At 39.0% G+C, this 17,899-nt stretch overlaps 1 protein-coding gene across 1 annotated transcript; it reads left to right on the top strand.

The window, feature by feature from the left end:
• Positions 1-1,486: 1,486 nt before the first annotated feature.
• NMU (neuromedin U) lies at positions 1,487-15,593 on the top strand (the record flags this gene model as incomplete). Its single annotated transcript, XM_083861067.1, has 10 exons — positions 1,487-1,646; positions 4,358-4,416; positions 7,605-7,652; positions 7,757-7,816; positions 8,367-8,396; positions 8,505-8,555; positions 10,581-10,655; positions 12,805-12,858; positions 14,262-14,301; positions 14,885-15,593. 9 exons carry the CDS (start codon positions 1,487-1,489, stop codon positions 14,295-14,297), a joined length of 573 nt encoding a protein of 190 aa, XP_083717193.1. The 3' UTR covers positions 14,298-14,301; positions 14,885-15,593.
• Positions 15,594-17,899: the final 2,306 nt, after the last annotated feature.

Raw genomic sequence — 17,899 nt, 5'->3', positions numbered from 1 at the left:
TTTGCACTACTGTCTCATTGCTGGGCTGTGATGTACTAATTTCCTTTGACAGAAAAAAAGCAACCAAGCAAAAAAAATACGAGTGAACAGAAAAAGAAGGGAAAACAAATCAAAACTGGGATCTCCTGTCCTGGAACCATCTCTGTAGCATTGGAGCAGCACCTCAGCTGCTCAGGATGTTCCTGGAGTAAATGGTGAGAAAGAAGAGACAGCCAGACATTCCTCACACCTCAAAGTCAGCCCTTGCTGCTGGGCTCGGTGTGAGGAACAGGTCAGCACCAGCCTGAGCATCTTGCTCACTCTTGGCAGTGGCGATCATCATTTGTCAGATGTGACAGCAGGAGGAGTGGTGGACGTGGGCAGCCACTCTGTTAAGCCAGACCTTGCTGTGCTTCAGGGGTGGCTGAACTGGACTGCCCAAGTGCCATAACAGATTTGGGGTCTGTGTACTTTTGGCTGTCACATAATGTAGTTGCTTTCATTATCTACAGGCATAAATAACAACTGATACCAAGGTCTATAGCTGTTTTATAAATAAAATATCTTGCTAAGCATAGTATTAGGATTTTAATTGTTAAATATTACCATATCACTGAATTCCGTTTCATGGTGTGGCATTGTGTGTGTATTTCAAGCACAGGAAAAGTCAGGAGGCAGTCACAGACTGAACTTTGAGCGTGCAGGCGGCGGTGCCAAGGCAGGGGGTGCCATCCCCAGAGCCCCTGCATCCATCCCCAGAGCCCCGCATCCATCCCCAGAGCCCCGCATCCATCCACAGGGCCCCGCATCCATCCCCAGAGCCCCGCATCCATCCCCAGAGCCCCTGCATCCATCCCCAGAGCCCTGCACCCCCAGAGCCCCTGCATCCATCCCCAGGGCCCCGCATCCATCCCCAGAGGCCTGCATCCCCAGAGCCCCGCATCCCCAGAGCCCCGCATCCCCAGAGGCCTGCATCCCCAGAGGCCTGCATCCATCCCAGAGCCCCGCATCCATCCCAGAGCCCTGCATCCCCAGAGCCACCGGCCGCTTGTCCCGCACGCAAGCTCCACGAGATTTACCCCCACCTTCAGACAGAGGGGGCAAATCATCTAGTGGGTCCGATTTACCCACTTGCAATCCCGCCTCTCCCCCCGTACCCCAGGCTGGGGCAGTGTCTGAACCCCCGGCCCCTTTGCCTCCCCCGTTTCATCACTCCGAGCATCCCCGGCAGGGAAGGAGCGGTACCTTCCTTCCGCGCCAGCCACCGCGGCTCCTGCAGGGCGCCGGGGGATTAAAACATAGACTTTGTTGTTTGTTTTTTTAAGGAGGGAGTTTAATAACCGGCTGGAGCGCGGCCAGCGCCTCCCCTCCGTGCCCCAGCGCGGGTCGGGCGGGGCGGAGAGGAGCGGGCTGAGTCACCGAGCGGAGCGGGGCAGCCCTTCCCAGACAGGCTGCGCCTCGTCCACGTGTGGCGGGGATTTAAAAAGTCGCGGCGGGGAGCGGGGCCATGGCCAGGAGCGGCGGCGCCCCGAGCTCGGCGGGCATGGGACAGCCCCGGCACCGGCAGCCCCCCGCGGGCAGGGCAGGGCACGGCGCGGCGCTGCCCGGCTCCCCGCTGCTCCTCCTGCTCCTCCTCCTCCTCGCCTCCTGGAGCTCTGCTGGCCAAGGTGAGGATGGGCCGCCCGCGGTGCCTCCCTGCGCCCCGGCTGTTCACACACCGGGAGGAGCGCCCGGGCCGGGGGATGCTGCGCCCTGTCGGGGATGGGTCTGGGGGCTCCCTCCGCTGGCCGGGTCACTCTGTCCTGCCAAAACACTCCAGCAACTTGGGGAATAGGCTTTTGTTAATAGAGATTTAATTGTAAGTATCCTTTACCTTCATTTAAAAAAGGTAAGAAAAGTAATGAAACAATATATGTCACAAAAGTGAAGGATAAATTAGGACCCTCTGACCCTCATTCCAACCTGTAGCAATATTTATCAGGTGAGGAATCCTGAAAGTTGCTAATTTTGTAGCAGGAGGCTCTTGAGAAACACCCAGTGGACTGTTTAGCAAACCATACTCTACTCTGTTTTCCCACCTCAGATAGATTAGCTGCTTACACCTTGTAAAGTAACATTGCAAAATGCTGTGCAAGGACTGTTTCTATTCTGTCTGTGTTATATTTGTGTGATTTGCGTTAGTTGTGAGTTTTTGTCCTGCTTTGTTGTGGTTTTTTAATATCAATTACCAAAGAAATCTAATTGCAGCATACTTAATATTATGTTAAAAATAAGTTCTGGAGATATGGAAGAGGGGAGGGAAGGAAGAGGAGTGCAATGGAGGGCAGTAGCACACAGGATTTCATCACTGTTCTTACACAAATTATTGCCAGGAGCTCGTTTAGAGATGCAGTAGAGGGAAGAGAAGATGTAAGAAGTGAGTCCCAGTCTGTGCATCTGTCAATTCTACTGCCTTGAAAGATGTTGAATTTCTTGAAGATGGCAGAATTGAAGGATAGGAGAGCAAATGTGCTGTGGACAATGTTGATTTTGTAGAAGGATTTTTCTCCTCCATGTTCCCTTTAAACAGGACTCTTTTCTTCAACAGCACATGCTTTCTTTCTCTCTTTTCCCTCCTCTCTCTCCTCTCTCTCCTCTCTCTCCTCTCTCTCCTCTCTCTCCTCTCTCTCCTCTCTCTCCTCTCTCTCTTGCCTTCTTTTTTTTTTTTTTTTTTTTTTTTTTTTTTTTTTCCCTATGTTTATTTTGTGCATGTAACAAAAAGCCTTAACGTTCTACTGTGTGTGCTGTTGTGTAAATAAATGAAGTCCTGTAGGTACTGCAGCCCTGCTCTGGGTGGGGTGATGGAAAAATTTCTGAATATGTAGAGGAGGGTGAAGGAAAGTGAGGAGTGAATGAAATAATTTATCTTCTCTGTCCAGAAGTTTATGCCAGGTAAAAAAAAAAAAAAAAAAAAAAAAAAAAAAAAAAAAAAAAAAAAAAAAAAAAAAAGGAGAAAGTTATAATATTCTGATTTCCTGCTTGTTGCCCTAAGCTTTACAAATTCATGCTAATGAATTTCTTTAGCTCTCCTTGAAAAGCCTTGGGAACCAGTCAATGGTGGAAGCAATGTTCAACAATAGGCAGGCAATACTTTGATGGGGAAGGTGTGCTAATTTGAAGTGCTGTCCTGTTCCACTCTTTTAACTAGGATACTAATCCCAGGTAGTACTCCAGTTTGAATACACTAATTTAAGAGCAGAAAACAATATAAGACAACTGTAGCATCTTTAATTTATTTGGCATTTTTATTTGAAATGAAACAAATAATTGGAAATCAGTTTCCTTTATATGTAAAGAACTAAGAGATATTTTTTAAAATCACACTTCTATATAGTGTAAAACTAAGAGCCCCTCTAATTCTTTTTTGGGGCAAAGCAAGCATCCATACTAATTAGGCACCTTAAGTCGGTGCCAGTGCAAGAACATGGTTTTGAGATCCATCTGTTTTGCTCACTGGACATTCTAACTAGATCTAGAGGTCTAGCAGCAGTTTCCCTCCCATGGGAGTTACAGCACATCCCCTCACTGATGCCATTGTGTGGTGTCTGACGTACTCACAGTGCAGTGATGCTCATTTCTGTTATTTGAGATTCTAACAATACACTGCTATCAGAAATGCACTTCCAAGTAAAGTAACAATGTGGTAAGAGGGATATTCTGGACATTGAGCTGGAAGGGACCCTGGGACAGTAACTTCCATGTCTGCAGCCTGGGTGGGTAGAGACAGAGAAAGGAGCTGCCCCAAGCTAAACACAGCCTCATTGCCATTAAGAACACATTTAATCTACTGAGGGACAAGCTTTACCACATCACATATGCAAGACAGAGAAAAAAAATCCAGTTACACTTGTCCTGTCTATCAGCTCCTCAAAACAACGTGTTCTTGTCATGGGCACTATTTATATACAATCATATATTACATAGTGCATGTTCAATTCTGCAACTGCAGCATACAAGAAGGCAGGAAGTAGAGCCCAGATCCTCAACTCCTAGGGCATGCACTGGAGATGAACAGAGTTCTCAGAAAGCTGGAAGTTGTAGGAACTGGAATGTGATTTTCTGAGCAGCTCTCAGTGAGACCTAAGTAACTTCCACAGTTTATTGCTCAGACATGTGACTGTCGGTATCTGCTGTGAACTTGTGGAAAAGCTTCCTGCTGTGAAACAGAGCAGGCAAAAACTACTGGATAAACCACAGAGCAACCAGGGTCACAGACTTCCTTGGATCAAGCAGCTCTTGGACTCTGCAGTTAATAGTTGTGCCAGGCATGCCTGACATGGGACACTTTTACAAATGACCTTTGCTGTACAGCACTGCTAAGCATGGTTTGTGCTTACAGGTGCACCAATGCCATCCCAAGCACTCGAATCAGATGAGGATTTGCAGCTGTTGAAAGAGGTAAGCATCGTCTGCCATGTGGTATTCTCCCATTTCTTCTGTGCCCACCTCACTATCCAGTATTTCTCCTGCACAGAGAAATACTCTCAGCTGTGTTTTCTTCCAGTACGTCTTCCTGTATGTCTCCTATCATCAGCAAAGAGGTGAACTATCTAATTTTCCAGATATTCTGAACAGTTGCTTCAGGAGGATGTTGGGACTAAGTGTTGAGATGTCATTCTGAGAAGACATTGTCTTGTCTCAAAGGAGAGCTATGTTTGATAACTGTCAATGACCAGGCAGACACTGTCCCTAGAAGCATCACAGATGCCCTTCCTATATGAGTTTTATAGTCTGTACATGAAACTCAGGAATTATTTCAACTCATCCAGTCTTGCTTCTTGCATCCTCTGTTCTGCACACAAGGCTGGGACACTGTTCAATCCTATCCTAGCCTCTCAATTTACTAGGCAAAGGACAATGTACTGTGTCAATTAGCCCCTCTAACATTTGGCTACTGATTGGTATCATAACTTCCACTCTCATCTCTGAAATGAAAGTTTGTTTTGACTCTGGATTGTGACGCATGTGTTAACACTGACTCTTCCCTGCCCTTTTGGAACAGATGGAGTGGCAGGGCATAACATGTGGAGAGGGTTTATCCTGCAACTTCCATGCCCTGGAGTTGCTGCAACTATCAACTATTGTGTTGACATTTAATTTAGTAGCTTTTGATAACATTGGAAAATCAGTGACTCATCAGGGGGCCAGATGCAGAGAGTAAATTTCTTCTGATTGAGACCATTACTGGAGACATTCTGCTTACTGTCATCTCCCCACAGTTCATATTGGACATAGCGACTCAAAACTTAACCTATTCCAGACTGGCATTTGAATGAGCCCTAAGATGTTTATCACCCAGGAAAAGATGGTCTCTTGGGAAGTAAGATCCTGATGAGTATAAGGAGTTTTTGAAAATGAGTTATTTACATTCTGCATTTAAAAAGCTGTTTTATACATTTCTGCATGTCTTGATAAGATTTGCTAGCTGTAAGATTTGTCCCTGTGGTGACTGGAAACCAAGACAAAGGTCTTGTTGATTTCAATGAAGAGTATGGCATGCATAAGATACTAAATTTTGTAAAATTTTGTAATAGAAGCAATATAAAACTTACCATTAGAACTAGAATTATGCTAGACTGGAAAGAATCTAAAGAAAGAGAATTAGATATATATTTATATACCCTAAATCAGCCTAATTACTCACTCATACTGGTTCACCAGGGTGTCATAAAGTGCAAATAATAATTCTTTCCTCTTTGCTACTTTACTAGTGGATCATTCAGGAGAAGGCCTGCCTCTAAATAAACCTAGTATGTTCCAGGAATGGCTCTGAGTTTATAAATTTGACAACTTTGTAACTAAGTATTTTGTTTCTTTACTTGTCTCTTACTACCTTGTGTTCCTTTATGTTATTTCACCAACCTCAAGCAACTTGCAGTCTTCTACCCTCAGGACACATTTCTGAGACAGGAGAGAAAATTTTGGAGAAGATGCATAAAAGATAGAAGCTATTAATTTTTAAAAAGGAGTTAACAAAAATTGTGGCTTTTCCTTGCTTTCTCTGTGAAGGTTTCAGCTGAAAGATACCATTGTGTTGAACACAGTGTCTCTGGCTTGTTCTGCTACTGAATTATGGTAGTTCTCTGTGTCAAGTAAATAAACAAATAAAACCCAAACAATCCCCAAGAGGAAACAGCCCTTTTTTAAACATAAGCTTCCAAAATTACTTCAGATTGATTTTATCTCATTCATTGCTGACTTCTTCCTCTATACTTTCTCACTCTGAAAGTAGTGAAGCTGAACTAATACACTCAAACACATACAAGATGAAGGAAAAAGAGAACGGAGAGGATGTATTATGAACAATACCTATTTGAAAAGGGATTCCTGTGAGCTATTAGTTTTCCCACCATGCCTGCTAGTGCTTTCTCTTAGATTGTCTCTGGAGAAATGAATCATCTCCTGTCATGAAGTGCTCAGATAAGCATTATTTTTTTTTTCCTTTAATGTTTTTATTGCTAATGTGTGTCACTTAGGGCTTTTTATCAATAAAAAGTTGCAAGAACAATTGCATTGCCTGCTCTATCAAAAAAACCCCAAAACCAGTATGATTTTTATGCAGCCTGTCAGCAACATGAGTGGCAAAGTTTTTTTTTAAATCTAACACTACCAAAAACTGATGGAGGTTACTATTGATACAACTCTGAAATTATTTAATAAAATTGTAAGTTGCCTTTTGTCATCTTTTTTAAACTGTGCAACTTCAGTTGTAGTGCTGGAGACTTTTCCTTACAGAGCACTCAGAGCTTTCAGCGCTGGTAATATTGTTTCTCCGAACTCAAATATCTTTTATTCTAATTGTTATTCATTCTCTATTGATAACTCCACTAAAAATTAGTCACTATTACATTTTTCTTGCATCTTGGAAAAGAGATAGAAGGAGGATGTAATTAATACAAGGTTATGAACTGTAGGGAGAAGATGGGTAGGAATGACTTGTTTAGTACTTCTTCTGAGACAAGATCATGACAGCACTGAATGAAGACAGCTCTGAAAAGACTGGTGAAGACAAACAGTAGTGGTGTTCCACACAATGTTTAGGAAACTTCTGGCAGGAATTGACTGGTGTGTATGAGATATGCCAGCACATATCATAACCACTCAAGGCACATGTGTCACATGCCTGTAGGGATGCCATAGTCCAATTGAAAGAGTTGTGTTTGAGGATTAATCCTTGAATCTCTTGCCTTAGTTTTGTCATTTTCTTCACAGTTTTGTATAATTCAAAGATACTGCAGAAGAGATTCAAGTTCATAGTTCATGCCCCAGATGCTTACAATCATAACTTAAAATATGACATAATCTGAGAAGTTTGCAGTTAAGAGAGGTATGTGGTGGGTAAAGATTAAAGGTCACATATGTATGTTTGTTCAACTCAAGCAAGTATAAGTTTGTTGTTGTTTTCTTTTTTTATGTGGCTGCTTCCCCCTTTGAATGCAAAGTATTTAATGAATGGACCTATAAGGATGTCTCACAGTAGCAAGCTTGCCATTGCATTAGCTGCACTTACCTTTTTCTGAAAATATGCATATTGCACTTATTTTTATTACTCTGACTTCCTAAATAACCTGTGTGAACTCTTACAGATAGATGATGCATGTTCTGCTTACCTGTCCACAGATTCTCAGCCTCAGGTGAGTCAGACGGAGGTGACTCTACTATTTTGATACTTATTCTGTTTGTTATATGCAGTAGAATCGGAAGTGTGATACCTGGGTTTCTGTTTACTTTGCACTAGGTGTCCAGTACAGTGGAAGAACTTTGTTTTTTGGTCATGGGATTTCTCCAGAAACCACAGGTAACACACACAAAAGACTGCATAGCATTTTGAAGCCTGATCTCTCGCTGTGCCATTGTCTACAATGAATTCTGAGGACCCAGTATGCAAAGTGTCATTCAGCACTGGAAGTACTTCTATCAGTTTTGCGCTGAAATGCCATGTGCCAGAATGTAACACCTTGTAAAGACAACAGGGATACATCAACAGGGAAACATCAATGTTTGGAAAATTATCTCCAGGTTGGGTACAAGCTGTTAAGTGTTTTTATTGCTCTAGATTAGAAAAACTATGAATCCTCAACAGACAAAGAAATGTACTTAGGAGAGGCTGGGGATGAACAGTAGAATATCTGCTAAACACATCTAACTCCTCTAGGGCAGAGTAATCAATGCTCTCTACAGAGTTTGAAACAATTGGTTAGATTGATAAGCAAAGACATATAATACATCTCCCAAGGAAGAAGGATATTTCAACTCAGTACTGAAAAGATTATGTAGTTAATAAAATTATCCATTGTTCTTTTTATTTTAATGAATAAAACCCTTTCTACCTACTATTATTCCCACAGGGTTTAGATGAGAAAGACAACACCAAAAGGGTAAGATGTCTATATATGTCCTATAATCACACTAAAAAACAAGCAAGAAAATCATAAAACTCTTGCCCTGTTTTGTAGTAAAACCCCACCTTTAATTTTTTCAAACAGTTCTTATTTCATTATTCTAAGACTCATGACTCGGGCAACTCAGACATCATGGTAAGTGGCGTAGCAGCTCCTTATGAGTGAGTACATGTGTGCTTGTATATAAAACCAAGGCAATATTTCTTTTTGCAGTAGTCTCTCCAAATATATTGCAAATTCAGGACTGGGAGTCGCATGTTTACAGTACAGAAGGTATTTAGATAGTATGGGAGAAGATGATCAGTACTGTAGAGGTGTGGGAAAAAAGATCTAACAAACTCAACCAAGCATTAATGGAATCCCAACTGAATCTTAATCTTGCAGTTTCAAATTTTAAGGATTAGATCAAATACTTTTTTTGGGTATTGGAACATATTTTGGGTATTGGAACATAGCACATGCAGCACATGGACTTACAGGACCTGAGAACATGAGCTTAACTATTAGATACTCTTGAAGCATTTTTATTAATTATTAATTAAACTATATTAATTCATATGTAGCAGGCAAAGTAGTATTTAAGTCTCACTTGGAGTTTGGATTATATTTTAAATGAAAAATATAATATAAACCATGGCCAAGAATTGTCGCTTTAAAAGCATTCTCATAAACCGTGAAGCCAAGTACATGATCCATTCTCACTTTTGAAGTGCAAACATACTCTGTTATCCGTGTGCCTCTATGCATCATAGATTTTTGAGAGAGTTAAACATATTCATATTTTCTTGTTTCTTAACCATCATTCTACATGCCAATGTCCATTTTTGCCTTGTTCTTTACATTTCTCCAGTAATATGTGGTGTATTTCCTAGAAAGTGATATTGCTCATGTTGGCATCAATGTTTTCATGCTTCAGCTGCTTTGGAGGCTTTGATGGTAATTAAGGCACACTGAAATGAACCATTTCTTCTACTGCTCCTGCTTAAAAGGTTACTGCATCCCACTGCACCACAATCCTTAGTTCCTTTGCTGCTGCCCTCATAGATTAGTGCTCTCTCACTTCTTTTGTTTTAGCTGTTCAGATGACTATTTTCTAGCCATTCTCAGAGGCGCTAACTTAGGTGAGATCCATCATTCCTCAGTTTTATAAGCTCTCTCCACTGGCTGCAAGGCAGAGCCCGTGTGGACAGCTGGGATGTCCATTAAGTACTTCAATCACACCAGACTCCTACTTTTTTTAGGTATTATGATCCCATGTTGCCTACCTTGGGCAGATAGCAAAAAATTTGCTACAAATAAGCAAGTTCTTTTTTCCTATTATGTACAATAACACTTTGGTAACTCTGGTTACTCCATATATTACAATTCTCTTGATTTTCTAACTTTTCTAAGAAGCATTGTAGCAGAAATGCATTGTTTTTTATAAAGGCATTTATATGAGTTGAAGGTTAAATTGGTTAATGGAACACAGTTTTTTTAAATTTTATTTCTTCTTGTGGACCTCTCTCCAAAATCCCACATAGTTGTGCTTTTCCAGGGTGAGCACTTAGGCTGCACACAATGCCACTGTGCATAATTAGGCTGTCTGCAAGCTTAAAGTCTTGTTGAACGCAAGGAATTTCATGATCGGAGTTTAGATAGAGTGACCAGTGCCATGGTTACAAATGTCCCTTGAGAATGGATTTCTACTGTACACTGTTCTTTAGCAAAAATCAGATTTTTTTGCTTGCCATTTATTTTTGAAGTAAAATGAACTTTTCAGTACAACAGAGGTTGAAGCTGGTAATTTCCATAGCAGAGAATTGTAGAAGTGTTAGTAGGAATACTGTATGGAAATATTCTTAGTACCACTCATGGAAACTGATCAAAGTTTGAATAGTTCCAAGACTCTGTAAATAGTTCTGAACTTTCAGTTAGTAAAGGTGAGGATACATAGCTTTTCCCTCCATCACTCTGTGTAGTGTAAATATAAATGTTGATGCCTGTTTGTTTTCAAGTCAAAATGTTAAAAAAGTAAGTTTTTCAATTAATAAGTTTCTCAGTCTTCAGTCCTTTTTTGCTGCATGTTTGGTCCATGAGCCAATACTGCAGAAAGAGACATTTTTGCATCATAAGGGCCAAATTTCACTGTTGCTCATGAGTGTGTTCGTGTCCTCTCAGTCGTCTGTCCTGCATCCTTTACTGCAACTCGTTCCTCAGCTTAATGAGAGAAGACTGAAGAGATACAAACTGGACGTATGTAAACTTAAACTCTGCATGCTTATGGTCTCACACTCTGTGATTCATTAGCTTTTCCAAATACGCCCTTGTTGACCTTTCTGCTTGTATAGTTTGGTTGGAGTATCCAAATCTTGATGTCAAAGAATGTGCTTCAGGAAGGGTTATCTTGCTGCTGATCTTTTTTCTTCCTCTTATTGGGAAGAAAAACAGAACCTGCTGTACATAAACACATCCATCTCTCTCTTTGATTAGATAAGGAATTGAAAATGTGGTGAAGGAGCAAACATGCTCTATTAAATTCATTCTTTCTCCCCAGTTTTAAACAACACCAGATTTTGTAACGGCTTTGATTCCTCTTGAGCTACAGGCTGCCTGATAAGATATGATCTAAGAAAGAGGATTCAAGGATTTTCTCAGCTAGTTAATCTAAGAGACTGAGCAAAATACCTTTGCCTTCTAGAGGGCAGGCATAAAATAAAACTCTTACGTAATCATACATCTTCATGAATATGATGATGTATATATATGTATTTTTCTGTATACATATATACATGCAGGTTTGTGAATAAACTTGCCTATTTATTATTATGGCAGGTATTTAATTTTTATTTAACATCTCCAAACCCTTAGAAGTTTAGAAGGCAGGTGTTTCAAAAATGACAGATTCTTAGCTTCAGCTGCTTTCTATTACCAAACTTCTGGATGAACTCAAACAAGAACATGTAAACTTAAGAAGTGTCTGCTTGTAAGAGGAAAATGACTTTGACATATATCACAATTTCTCACTACTAATTGTACTCTTGATTCTTTTTCTGTTCTGGATGAATTTCTTAACCTTGCAGCTGCTTATTTTGTGCCTGTTTTCAGTTTTGTTCACATATTGAATAGAAAAAGTAGAAAAAATTACATATGAATACAGTAAGACTCAAATGGCAATGTATAGAAAAATTTTTCCCTTTTGAAATATGAAAAATTATAGTAGTGATCAGATTATAAATACAAGTTGGGTGTTTCATATGCAGATAATGCTAGAATGAGAAGAACAATAGAAATAAAAATCATACAGAAATTTTATGTATGGCAAGAAACTGAATATAATACTATATGTGATGAAATGAAGTCAGAATTAAAATCAAGGCTTAAAAATTATGTATGGTTTAAACCCTACTTCCTCTGAAAACTTCCCTGGATTGAATCTACTTCTGTAGTTTGGAAACGATAGGAATCATTCAGTTTTACACAACTCTCACAGCATTAGAATGGAGCATGGTGTGATTCCTTTCTTTGACACTTCACCTTATGGTATTTACCCAAGAGATCACAGCACCCCAGATTTTAGTTAAGAAATACCCTCATTACTAAATAAAAGCCATCTTCATTTTATGTTCTGGTAAGCATAGCACTGAGACTATTTTGATTCTCAAATTTACTGTCTCCCCACCTGCAGGACAGACACATCACTCTGATACCAACTGAAGCAAATAAAATACTATGATTAAGCTTATGTGTTCTCTAATCATGAAGGTCTTATTAAAGCAACTGGATACTTCATGCCTTTGTACTTGTTACATTTAAATGGAATTTCTGTTTTCTTCATCATTCATTACCCTCCTTATTATATGGATTACTGAGCAGCTGTTTCACCCTGTGTGTAGCATGGACAGGATAGACTATCATAAGGACTGCTCTTTGGGACTTAATGTGAGAAGGGTGGGTATGGTACATCTTTGAGAACAGTCTGGGGTCTCATTCCTGGGAGCATCCCAAGTATTTCTGATGTTTAAACTTTGTATTTTTGTCCTCCACAAGATGCAAAAAGCAACTCTGTCTGTAGAGACTCTGTTATCATGAAGACACTCTTGTTGTGCCTGGGTAATGAACCCTGGAAAATCAGAGGCAAAGGCTGTTCATCACTTCTAGTACCATTAAAAAGCAATCTGAGCTGATCTAAAACTTCAGGTGGAATTCGGCTCCATTCATGTGTTCTCTGCTATTTCTACATGACAATGTAAACTTTGTGTTACTGACATGGAGAAATGCACATAAAGCATTTCAGGAGTAGGATTGTATGTAGTAGTGAAGAAATATTTTTTATATATACATAAACAACCTCTCTGTATGAATTAATTTATAGCTGTACATATAATTTAATTTTTTTTTTCAGGAAGAACTTCAAGGACCTGGAGTGATTCAAAGAAGAGGCCACTTTGTCTACAGGGTATGGTTGGTTTGATTGTTTTGTTTTGTTTTGTTTTGTGGTGAGAGTTCCCAAAAAAAACCCCACAAACAAAACAAAACAAAACAAAACAAAACAAAACAAAACAAAGTAGATAAATAACTGAATTACAGAAAGAATTACTGTGATTGAGGATACTTTTTTCAGTAAGAGCATTCCACCCTACAGGACATCTCCAGGTCTGCTCCTAATATTTCCTTGTATTAAAATAAAGGCATTGTAGAAATTTTTAAAAAATCATATTCCTAGGTTTGTGTATACATGATACTATTCTATGCCTTAAGAAGTCATTGGTTATTTTGTATCTATTTGTCAGAGAAACTTCTAGAAAATATTGCATCTTGGAAAATCTTTGTAAAGCATTGTTCAACAGGATGTGTTTGCACATGATATAAATATATTCCATGCTTACACACTGTTCTAGGTCTGATCTTGCCATTTTCCTTCTTTTTTGACCAGTAAGGTAAGAAATTAGACTCAGAAATTCTCATGAGACTGAATCTACTGTGTTCAGCTTTTACACCATAGAGCCTCTTTACTTCACTTTAGCAAAATTGAGAAGGTGGCAAGTCAGACATTTGAATAGTTCTCTTGATTTTAGTCAGTATTTCTATTTAAATAAGAAAGTGGCTAATGGCTTTAAATAAAAATGTGGCTAGGGTTGTAGGGATGATCTTAAAGGTCTTTTTGCAACCTAAATTATTCTATAATTCTAATGAAAAGACCACAGATTTGTATAGTTACATTTCTTATGTATCAGGCTTGGATCCTTAAAGTGGTTATGACAGGCCAAAGTTATGGGTAATATTAACATTGGTGCATTAATGTTTCCAGAGTAAAAGACAAATCCTTATTAACCCCAGGAAGAAAATTTTTATCAGTTTTAGTAGAAGTTGTATCAAGTTCCTCATTAGAGCAAAATATTTCTGAAAAACACCATGGTGAAAAGGGAGAAAGTCCTTGCCTATATCAAAGAATACAGTCTAAAAAGAAAATCACTGCGAGTGGCATGTATTTGTTTGTTAATAGCAACACACTTATAATACAATAATAGCAACAATCAGAAAGCACATTTTAAGAAAGTGCAAAAATAATAAGGATAAACTATCTCTTGAAGTGACTTCTTAATGCTTTCTCCTTATAAAATCATACAAGATAAAAAATTAATTCTTCAATCAATACCCAGTCGATTTTAGTGTATAATTCTCCTCCAGTGGTAGCTATAGATTAAACAATAACTTCTTTTAGATCTACATTGGATAATAAGCACGATGACACTACTGAGAAATTCACTAATTTCTAAACACACTAAGTTGTTTGGGGCTTTGCTACTAAATTCTGTCCAATTTATAGAATATATAGCTTACTGAATATTTGTCTTTCAGCCACGTAATGGAAGGAGATCAGTGGATTTTCGCTAAGGAGGTATGCATTTAATGCTTTTAATCATGATCTACATGTAAATTACTTCATTTTTAGCCAAATAGACCGTGATATTTTTGTTGAGAAGTTGTCTTAAAAAGCCTTTAACTGTGTAATCGGCTTAGATTTCCACCACCAACTTCTCCCAGATGTGGTAAATATACTTATCTTCAGATTAAGTGAACAGAAGCTGTAAGTATTCAATTCCCAGAAAAGAGAGCACAGAGGTGTTTCAGGCAGCAAGAAATGGAAAATATTCCACGTTTGCAAACAATTTGGAAAGCACTGATGATGATAAGTGAATCTAAGAAAGAACTGAGTCAACTACCTGTCAAATGAATGCTGAGAAGTAAAATGACATCCTGAAGGTAATTCCCTAATCCTATGAAGATAAAAAACTCACACTGAAACTGAGTGCAAACTTCAGGATTTCATTTCAGTGCCTACAACTATTTAGAGAGATGTAAAAATGTACACCAAAACTATAATGGTCTCTTATCCAATGTATTTTATACTGCCATAATTTTTAAATGTTGTATCCAACTTAGTGTTATATCAACACTTAATGCTCTATCTTATTTTTCAGGATTATAGATTCCTGACTTAGAACTAAAACTGCAGGAATGCTGAGTACATGGACATACTGTTTTCCTTACAATAATTATTCGTTATTAATGTACAATTAGAAATTACTCGAATGTAAATATTCTTACTCTGGAATAAACCAGATTCTGTTTAGAAGGTCTTTACTATCTTGATTATATTAAAAGCATATTAAAATTATTTGTTTCCTAGTGTTATGATGTTTACAACCACATATAATTCAACTGTAAAAGAGTCAATGTTTGCATGCAACAGACATTGCCTCTAACAACCCTGTTAAGCAAATTTTCTCTTCTAAATAAAGGCCCTCAGCCAGAGAGTTGTTTTAATGAGAATGTCTGCAGTCAAGATTACAGTGTTTTTTCCAGGATACAATGTGATTTGTGTGTTTCACTGAAAAAAAAAAAAAAAGAAAAAAGGTGAGAATCTGTGGAACCACTTGTGCCATTAAAGGAATTTCCAAGTGCCTTGCCCTGGAAAAGTAAAGATTAAAGATACCCCTCTCAGGTGTAACAAAGGCTTCTCCCCCATGGATCCTTGCAGATATTGTGCAATCTTCTCTCTGGGTTTGGCAAGTCCATCACCCACCCCATGGGATCCCCTGTCCCTGTTTCCCCATTGGCTATGGGGCTGGCTGTCCGGTTCCTCTCTTCCCTGTGGTCACTTGCCCCCTGCCCTGCCCCCTGCCCTGCCCCCTGCACCACCCACGAACCTGAGACCCTGTATGACTGAGGAAAACCACATGGTCTTTCTCTTTGGCTCCAGTTTCACCTTTGGCACATGGAATAAACACTTGCTGGAAATTGCTCTGGGGCTGGGAGCCCTCTGCCTCTCTGCTGAGCTAGCCGGTAATGTGTGTGATTGTGTGAGCTTGAATTGCTGCCTGAATTCTTCTCAAGCAGTTTCTCTACAGAAAGGCTAACTGGGATCTAGAAAGGCTGTGGCTGCACTCTGAAAAGACACACTTACAAGTATCCCTCTTCCCTTAATAAAAGGAACCTGAACAAGTTGCATGTTTTGAAAAAATACTGTGACTTTAATTCAACTAAAATATAATGGCATCCTTTTTAGCTATTAAAAACACAGATGCACTATGGTTCTCATTTAAAAGATTTAATTGCAACTGGGATCACAATTCACGTGAAAACTCAAGTGCTTTTGATGGAGACTGAAAGAAACTCTTCTCAGAAGCACAAGTTAGGCTTACAGTCTTCACAGCTTTTCTCTCCAAGTTTATTTTCACACCAAAATTGTGTTAAATCATGTTGTTGAGATTGTAATTATATTGAAAGTAACTAATCACTCAGAACCAGACAATCTTTAATTCCCTTCCAACCCAAACCACCATTCTGCACTTCTGTGATTCAGTTTAGAAGTGGGTTGAAGTTTTTAACATTGTCTTGGCTGGTCATGGTTTGAATTGGCCCCAGCATTTCTGCTCCTGCTCCTGCAGTTTTGGAGGAGCAATCAAACTTCAGAAGGTAGCTGGAAAGATTACAGCCTCAGAGGAAGCCAAATTGAGAAGACGTTTTTCTCTTCCCCACTTGTTTTTGCTCTTTATTTTAATAATTAACACTTATTTGTTCACTATTTATGGTTTACTTTTAAGTATTTTCACTTGGTTATTTTAAAAGGGATTCTGAGTTAAACATACAATGCAAATAGTGACAAACACTATGACATCTAACGTGCACAGATAACTAACTTACATAATTTCATAAAGGAGCCAGTCAATGTAAGGAAGATTATCATTCTGAATTATTGGTAGCAATCCACTCCTGTATTTCTGTATTTTCCTATATAGTTATAATTAAATAAAGTACTTTTTTTCTCTCTCTTATCCAGAGTTATGGCAAAGTTAACTAATTTCTGAAATAAATACATATTTTTCTTTCATTAGGTCCACATCTGCTTATTTTTCATACTTCTAAAATGTTTGGTGACTGGAGAACAAAAGGTGGACTTCTTTTGCTTGTTTGTTTCTTTTGGCTTGGGTTTTTTGTGTTTCCAGTGAAACCATGTAAATGAATGAATTTTTGAAGAACTAAAGGAAGCTGAAGGTGGCTCTGATGAGGCTGATAGGAAAGTTATTGACATGTACAGGTGTAGCAAGAGATACCTATTCAAATTAGCAGTGCATATGTCACTATTGTACATGTACATGCTCCTAAAATATAAACTCAGAATCTTTTGAATAGTAATGTCTGCTGACTGACACAACTGCCTTTTTCCACTTTCTACTCTTTTAACATCAGATTGCACCCACAATACTGTCCTAATTCTTCCTGATTTCCAGTGGCACAGAGAAACAGTTTACACCATATTTTGCTTTGATGTGCTGTTACAACAAACTTATTTACTCTGAAAGCTGGATATTTAAAGGAAAGTGTTGAACAGGCCACAGTGGAAACCACTGTTATACATCCTCAGTTGAGCTGAAGATACATTGGGCCACCGTGTGTTTGGAGATGTTTTATGTTTGAAGTGTTATAGTCTCAACATTTGTCCAAGCTACTCAAGTAGGGCTCATTCTCTCTCTGCCTGATTAAAGGGTACCCCTCCCTCTGCCACACCAAAGACAATTCTGCCACGCTAAAGACACTTTCTGCTGGTCTTTAGGACTTCAAGCAATGATGATAAGTGTTCAAAGAAAGGTGTTCTGAATCTCATTTTCTCTCTTCTGTTTTGGATACAGTATTCTGTGCATTTCAAGCCAGAAAGAATGGACAATTGGTTGTGGGTATCCCTTTTCTCTCATGTGCACAAGAAAAATAGGAAAACCAAGACCTCATCATACATGGCTCCATTTGTGATAGATAATGTTTTGCATATGATGCCACCTATATGAGGATGCCATGCCATTAAAGAAGAAAACTCTACTTTAGTGCTGGAATAAAACGGTTCAAAATTTTTAATTGATTAAGTAATTAATTTGACTGTTTTGGGCAAAATATATTTCTTCTTCTACCATAGCATTCATTTCTGGTACAATACCGTT

Source organism: Zosterops lateralis (genome assembly GCF_965231275.1).
Source record: "Zosterops lateralis genome assembly, chromosome: 5".
Taxonomy (NCBI): Eukaryota; Metazoa; Chordata; class Aves; order Passeriformes; family Zosteropidae; genus Zosterops; species Zosterops lateralis.
The sequence above is the reverse complement of the archived record's forward strand: the minus strand, read 5'-3'. Positions and strand labels throughout refer to the sequence as shown.